Below are 8357 nucleotides of genomic sequence, written 5' to 3' on the forward strand. Positions count from 1 at the left end.
CAGACGGACAGACGGACAGACAGACAGACAGACAGACGGATGGACGGACGGACGGACAGACGGACAGACGGACAGATGGACAGAAGGACAGACAGACATACGGACGGACAGACGGACAGACAGACGGACAGACAGATGGACAGACAGACAGACGGACGGATGGACGGACAGACAGACAGACGGACAGACAGATGGACAGACAGACAGACGGACAGACGGACGGATATCCTATAATTCATTATATCATCTGTCTGTCTATCATTTGTTCATTCATTCTGTCATTCGTTCATTGCATCTCATTCATTCTATCGTTTGTTCTATCATTCATTCTATTTTTCGTTTGTTAATTCTAAAGTTAATTCTATCATGCATTCTGTGTTTCATTCATTAATTCTAACGTTCGTTCTGTCAATCTAACGTTCATTCTAATGTTCACTCTATCGTTTGTTCTTTTTCGTTCATTCATTTTAACATTCGTTCTCATTTGTTCTATTTTTCTTTCATTCATTCTAATGTCCATTCTGTCATTTGTTCTATTTTTCATTCGTTAATTCTAAAGTTCATTCTATCATTCTTTCTATCTTTCGTTCATCAATTCTAACGTTCGTTATATCATTCGTTTGTTAATTCTAACATTCATTCTATCATTTGTTTTTTTTTGTTCATTCTAATGTTAATTCTATCATTCATTCTATTTTTTGTCCGTTCATTCTAACATTCATTCTATCGTTCATTCTATTTTTCTTTCGTTCATTCTAAAGTTCATTCTATAATTTGTTCTATTTTTGTTTGCTCATTCTAATGTTCATTCTATTTTTCATGCATTCATTCTAACATTTGTTTTATCATTCATTCTATTGTTCATTCGTTCATTCTAATGTCCGTTCTATCATTTGTTCATTCTATCATTCATTCTGTCATTCATGCTATTGTTCATTCTATCTCTCTCTCTTTCTATATCTTTCTGTCTCTTTCATTTTATTGTTCATTTTGTCGAACTGTCGTTCATTATATCTTTCTTTTTTTATTCTATTGTTTGTTCATTCATTCGATCTGTTGTTGTATCTTTGTCATTCTGCCTGTTCATTTTGTCTGTCTGTCCATTTTCCGTTTTCATTCATTCATCCATCCAAGTCATTCTTTATTTCTCATCCATCAGTCTATTGCTTCTGTTTTTATCTTTTAGTCTCTTTCTCTTTCTCTCTCTCTCTCTCAGTATGTGCTCTAAACATTTACTGCTGCACAAAGGTCACGACACACCCATCCATTTATCTCTCTCTCCTGTATCTCTTTTATCTCCTCCCTCTCGTTCCCTCCGTTTCTCCTTCTGTCCCCTGCATTTGACAACATATCATTCCCGTAATTTCTTCATTCCTCCCCTTTCATTAAATAAATCCCTCCATCTCCTGGTTCCATTCATTACACGCTCCCTCTCTCAGCTCAAACTCATTCAGAGATTGATTTTGCTCACTGCTTTTAAGCGCTCAGATAAAGGTGTGTTAGGATAAAAGAGAAAACCCTTTCCACTCCTTATTCTCTCCTGCAGCCTGACTGATGAGGGCTAAAAGAGCTGGAAGGCAGCCAGGACAGAGATAACACACACACACACACACACACTGCAGACTCTGCAGACTCAGGCTGGGCATCCAGTGTGCAGGAGTGCGAGAGGTTGGTGCCCAGCGGGAGAGAGGTTAAACTGGGATTGACCCGTCTCGGTTGGTCCCTGTCTGACTTTTGCTCATAGAGGTTCTTCAGCGGTTCCTTAAGCTCTTATCAAGAGCCATTCTTGGCTGTTTAGGCTTGAGTTGCTAGAAGATTCTTTACTCTCAGAAAAAAAGGTACAAAAGCTGTCACTGGGGCGGTCCACCTTTGTGCTTTTTTTTTTTTTACCCCTAAAGTGTGCAATTGGGCATCTTAAAGATACATTTTAGTTCCTAAAGTTTACATATTAGTGCCTAAACGGTACATATTAGTTCCTTTTGCAAAGGAGCCCCAGTGACAGCTTTTGTAATTTTTTTTTTTTTTTTTTGAGTGTTTTGAGATTCTTTATTTTTCATTATAGACTCTTTAGATCAGTATTTTGGTTTCTGGTTTCTTTGAAGTGGCATGAAATGAAAATTCACCCTATCTGTTTTTAAATGCATGTTATCGATCATATTTTGATCGCTTATGCATGTTTTATTTTAAAAAATATTTCATAATGTTGTCATAACTGGACATTTTGGTGAAAATGACAGACGTCTTTCTGGTGATGCATGTATGACTTCTCTGATAATTTAGTCAGGTTAAACCCCGCCCCTACATCTACTTTAGAGTGCCACGCCCACATCTCAACATCCAATCAACAACTGATGCATAAAAGCAAGTCTCCACCCCACATTTTTTATTTGTTGATAATCCGTTACACTCGGATGTATGTAACGATATGAAAGAAAAGAGTTGGTGCTTTTTCAGTTTCACCACCAGTTTAAGCCAAGGTTATGGTCATTAAATTAAAACTATTAAAAATCAATATATCAAGCTGAAAATCATGAAATCAAGCTGAAATAAAATAAAATATTAGATGAAAAATGAGAAATGTTGCATAGGCAACTAAGTGAAATAAGTTTTAAGTTGAAAGACTTAAATTACAAACTAGAAATAAACATGAATTAAAACTTAAAAAATATAAACCTAAACAGTAATGTAAATAATAATAATAATTAAATGTAATAATACTGAATAATAATACAATTGGCAAAAGCACATAACACAATTACAAAAAAATAATAAATAAAATGAAATTAAAATTAACAAAAATGTATAATATTAATATAAACTATAATAGTGTATAAATAATACTAAAATAAAACTGCTGCAATCTGATGCCGCTAGTGGTTCAGAAGTCATAATGTTTGCTTAATCTTTCTCTTAGATTACTTCTTTAAAACTGCACCTCCACTAACTGAATTAAAATAATTGACCAGTGTTGGATCTGTTTTGCAATATTTACAAATGCCAGTAGTCAAGAGAGCAGATCTGAACAATATAGTCTACAAGCCAGACCATTTCAAAGCTCACACAATCATCATACTGAAAAGGCAATACATAAATACATTAATTAAAAGCTCAATGTCCAATACACTTCATCTCAATATGCTTTTATGCTTTTTCCAATGCTTATGACGCTCTCATTGACATCCAGTGAAGCACAATATCTGAGAGCGACCCAAAGTGACGTGTTTGAGGCCTGCTGTCCTAACATTGATCGTTACTGCACTAAAATCAATGATACAGGTAAGTGCAATTGACTCCCAGTGAAGTACAGATATGTAAAGGAATCTAATGCACATGTTCATGTAGATCAATGTGGATCATGTTAATTGAACTTAACTGGTAAAAGGGTTTTAAAATCTCTATGGCCTCTTGAGTGCTGAGGTTTTTACAGTACACTCTTAAAAATAAAGGTGCTTCACGATGCCATAGAAGAACCTTTTTTGTCTAAATGGTTCCATAAAGAAACTTTAACGTCTGAAGAACCTTTCTGTTTCACAAAAGCTTCTTTGTGGCGAAAGAAGGTTCTTCAGATTATAAAAAAGTAAGAAAGAGATGATTCTTTAAAGAACCTTTGACCCGAACGGTTCTTTGTGGAACCAAAAATGGTTCTTCTATGTCATCGCTGTGAATAACTTTTTAAGCACCTTTATTTTTAAGAGTGTGTGCAAACAGGCTATACACTTGCAATGCTCAAGCACTTGTGTCTCTGTCTGCATAGAAAACATTTCTGAACTACAACCCTCATTGTTTCTGACTTGAATCACAGGCAACTGAAAATGAATCCGCTAACAACCCCAGAGACGTACAGATGCACACCAAAGCAAGCTGAAAGCTGGTCAAGAGTTAATGTTGAGGTATATGCATGCACCAAACACACTGAATATATGAAAAAGTTGCTCTTTAAAGCTGCAGTGTATCATTTCCCCACACAGAATAGCAAAAATAATGACTGTTTTCAAACAGGTTTCTGAGACACTCCCAACGCCCCACCTCGTCTGCAATTGGTCATCAAACACAACGTCCCGCCCCCAAACTCACTCCATTGGTTAAGTCAGAATTTGACAAGTCCGGCCACTCAAACAAACAGATCAATGTTTTGAAAGCGTCAGTTTTTCACTCTTCATTAAGTCAAATGTGACTCTGAACAATGAAAAGAACCTAATCAAAGCACACTCGATTCAGTTTTAGACTTTGTCTCACATAACTTTTGACAGTTTTCACTCACAGGCATTGGTGACAGCAAAGCTGTTGGCCGTCTCGATGTTGTCGACGTGTGGGACCAGATTGAAAGGGGCTTCCGTGGCATTCGGACTCGTATTGTGGAGAAATATGGCCAACCGGAAAGCTGTATATTCTTGATCTGTGTTTCTTATAAACAACCCACCTGGAAAGAGCGAGGGGAAGAAAGAGTAAGTGACTGCAAAGAGGAAAGAAAAGAGGTGCTTATGTATCCTAAAGGAATAGTTCACCCTAAAGTGGAAAATTGTTCATTTACCTGCATGACTTTCTGTTTTTCTTTCACTGTAAATCATACTCTCAGCTGTAGCTCTAAAATCTTGCGTTTATGTTCAAAAATGGCACATCAATAACTCTAAACGCCATTGGTTCTCATGTATCTCTGATTGTCAATGTCCAATCTTGATGCACCACATTGTAATGATCAAAAATGTGAATGAGCTCCAAGATGCTGATGTTCTGTCCTTTAGGAGCTCATTTGCTTTCGTCTGCATACATTGTTATTGTACAAAATACACTCTTCAAAGAATGGTTCACCCAAAATTGGAAATTTGCTGAACATTTACTCATCCATCCAAGATGTAGAGTAAGATGAGTTTGTTTCTTCATCAGATTTGGAGAAATTTGCTCAGCAATGGATCCTCTGCAGTGAATGGGTGCCGTCAGAATGAGAGACAAAACGGCTGATAAAAACATCACAAGTAATCCACACCACTCCAGTCCATCAACTAACATCGTGTGAAGCCAAGCTGTGTGTTCAAATCCATCTATAAGATGTTTTAACTTCAAACTGTTGCTTCTGGCCAAACTACGAGTCCGTAATCCATAATAACGCATCTTCCAGTGAAAAAGTCCATCTCCTCTTGTCTCTCTCATCAAAATCCACACACATATTTGTTCAGAACTGTTTTGGACTGTAAACAGTGCTTGATCTGTGCAGATTTCTCTCCTGATTCAGACCAGACCACTTTTTCACTGGAGGAAGTGTTATTATGGATTATAGACTCGTATTTTAGGCAGAAGCAACATTTTGTAGTTTGAAACGGCCTTGATGGATTTATTTCTCACAAATATGCAGCTTTTCACTTCTCCAGATGTTAACTGATGGACTGGAGTGGTGTGGATTATTGTGATGTTTTTATCAGCTGTTTGGACTCTCATTCTGATGGCACCCATTCACTGCAGAGGATCCATTGGTAAGCAAGTGCTATATTTCACCAAATCTGATGAAGAAACAAACTCATCTTGAATGGCCTTAGGCTGAGTAAATGTTAAGCAAAATTTTAATTTTTTGGTGAACTATTGCTTTAAAAATGAAGGTTCCAGAAGGGGATTTTCATGGCGATGCCACTGAAGAACTATTTCGGTTCCCCAAAGAACCGTTTAGTGATCAGAACCATTTTTTTCTTAGTATGAAGAACATTTTGAAAATCTAAAGCATCCTTTTCCACTATACACTCTTAAAAATAAAGGTTCTTTATTAGCATTGGTGGTTCCATGAATAATCGTCAACATCCATGGAACCTTTCCATTCCAACAAAACGCCTTTACAATGGAACCAAAAATGTTTCTACTATGGCATCACTGCAAAAACACCCTTTTCGACCCTTTATTTTTAATAGCGTAAAGAACCTTTTGGGGAATGGATAGTATCCATGGATGTTAATGTTTCTTCATGGAACCATCAATGCCAAATGAAGAACTATTATTTATAAGAGCGTAGAGCAGTGTGAACATTCTGCTAAACATCTCATTTTGTGCTCCACAGATTAAAGCAAGTCAAACAGGATTGGAACGACATGCAGGGTGAGTTAAATGCTCATTTTTGGGTGAACTGTCCCTGGCTTTAATCATGGAAATTCTGTGTGGAAGTTCGCATTTGTTGTTGGTGTCACCAGAGCATGCATGTCTGCACTTGGCAGGGCCAGTGTCACGTTCTGTTTCATCACATCCTCCCAATTCTTCTCTCTTTCTGATGGACGTTTTGGCTCAACTGCAATTGGAGATCCCATAACGTGCTTTTATTTGCGACGAACAACAGAAGCATTGTGCATTTGCATTGCAGCGGTATGCAAATGTCATTAGGCATTGCGTGCAACTGTGCGTCTCTCTCTCTCTCTCGCTCTCTGTGAGTGTGTGTGTGTGTGTCCGTATTTAGCGTATTAACTTTATCGGCAGTGCTGTCAAAGGCGCACAAGTCAGCGGCCGCATCTCATTATGGCGTGAGACTCTCCATCTCAATGGGCAATGCAGTGACTGAACACACACGCAAGACACATCCTGCAAAAAGAGAGGGAACTGTGTGTCTGCGAGAGAGAGAGAGAGAGGGGGGTGGGCCGGCATGCATAGTGGTTTGTTGATATTAATCAAACATAGAGCTGCAAATCTGGTGAAATGGGAAACTTTGATCAGACTCAGATGGGAAGAGGTCATCCCACATCGCACCAGAAAGACAAGACTGAATACTGCAGTGATGCTCTGAACTGGTGATGAAAGGTACAAAAGCGCACTCAACATGCACTTGACCACAGTCTTCATCATGATGACCACAACTCATGCATGCTAAAGTACTCTAAACCCTTGAAAACATAATCCCACCCTAATAACACTGCACATGCAGAGAATTACACACCAATCTACAACCATTAAATATCACATTTAAGAAAATATGCTCAAATAGCACCACATTTTGGACACTTTGCAGGGCTGTAACCACAAAAGACACTGTCCCCCTCATTTGTCCCCTTTGCGTTCAATGAATTGTCCCAATTTTAAAAATAGTGGTCAACCAGTATGTGGTCTGATTTTTAAATTTTAAATTTGATTCCCATAATCTTTTGCTTTTAAGTTAATTGGTTTAAGGCATTTGGTGCTCAAAAGCACCTTTTTTAGGGTCCTTTAAGGAGAATAGTGCAAGAACGAAACCCCTAAACCCCAAAACAAAGAGGCATTACAGCACACAAGGCTCTTTAGGCAAAAAATAGCTTTAAACCCTATTTTAGACTCATATCTCTGTGTATTTGTATAACGCAGTGTATAGATTACTTATTGTGAATTATTATGCACTATATGCACACCGTATCTGTTGCACTGCGATATTCCTCGTGGGGTTTATAAAGTGCCCATCTAGCCATCATGTTAGAAGTGTAACTCACCGATTTGAACACTGCTGGGAAAAGCCCCTTCACTGAGTCCCCACAGCAGCGGAATCAACACCAGGATCCGCATTCTGTCCGAATCAGAACCCGTCTGGACTCATGGATGGATGGATGGAGACGAGATAGTGAGACGGGAGAGAAATGAAAGGAAATAAATGGGTAATCTCGCGAAGGGAGTTTCAGCAATCCATCCTATAGGCAATCCGTGTGTTCCCCGCAGTATCCACTGGAGAGAGAAGAAGAAGAAGAAGAAGAATCTGTCCGGATGAACGCTTGAGAGTGTGTGTGTGTGAGAGAGAGAGAGAGGGAGTGAGAGTGAGAGAGATGCGCGCAAACTCACTCTGCGCTCTTTGCCTCTGAGGTCTTCGGCTTTTCAGCTGTGTTTGCTAAGGCAAGTACCGCTGTTACTACTGCTCATACGGCTAGATATTTAAACAAACCCCTAAGCATACCAATTAAACTTCAGCGAGTTACTCATCCCGCAGACGTGAACGATTTTCCTCAAACCATGTGTCTTTACTACACGCGTCTTTACTGAGAGTGATCAGACGCATGCTGGACCAGAAAACTGGAATATTATCAATGTTGAAAACACTTTCGTGCTGCTGAATATTTTTGTGGAAACCATGATGCGTTTTATTTTTAGGATACTTTGATGAATACAAAATTGAAAAGAATAGCATTTATTTGAAATCTTTCTTAACATTATAAATGTCTTTACTGTGACTTTTGATCAATTTAATTAATCTTTGCTGAATTAAAGTATTAATTTCTTAAAAAAAAAAATTCTGACAGCAAAGGTTTGAACAGCAGTATATACTGTTTCTTAAATAAATACTATTTTTGTGTGAAAATTGCAAATCAATTTAAAGAACACATTGTTTATTGTTTCCATTGTACAAAAGCCAAAACTAATTATAAATATAC

At 38.0% G+C, this 8357-nt stretch overlaps 1 protein-coding gene across 3 annotated transcripts in view; it reads right to left on the reverse strand.

The window, feature by feature from the left end:
* The window catches only part of LOC107670112 (glutamate receptor 4-like), a 101721-nt gene extending 94030 nt beyond the window's left edge, over positions 1-7691 (reverse strand). For all 3 annotated transcript variants that reach the window (XM_016462603.1, XM_016462604.1, XM_016462605.1), the window contains exons 1-2: positions 7428-7691; positions 4262-4420 (exon numbers count right to left, since the gene is read on the reverse strand). In XM_016462603.1, coding sequence (XP_016318089.1) covers positions 4262-4420; positions 7428-7500 — 232 coding nt within the window. In that variant the 5' untranslated portion in view covers positions 7501-7691. The remainder of the gene's footprint in view (positions 1-4261; positions 4421-7427) is intronic.
* Positions 7692-8357: the final 666 nt, after the last annotated feature.

This window comes from Sinocyclocheilus anshuiensis, unplaced genomic scaffold (genome assembly GCF_001515605.1).
Source record: "Sinocyclocheilus anshuiensis isolate Anshui unplaced genomic scaffold, SAMN03320099.WGS_v1.1 scaffold48, whole genome shotgun sequence".
Taxonomy (NCBI): Eukaryota; Metazoa; Chordata; class Actinopteri; order Cypriniformes; family Cyprinidae; genus Sinocyclocheilus; species Sinocyclocheilus anshuiensis.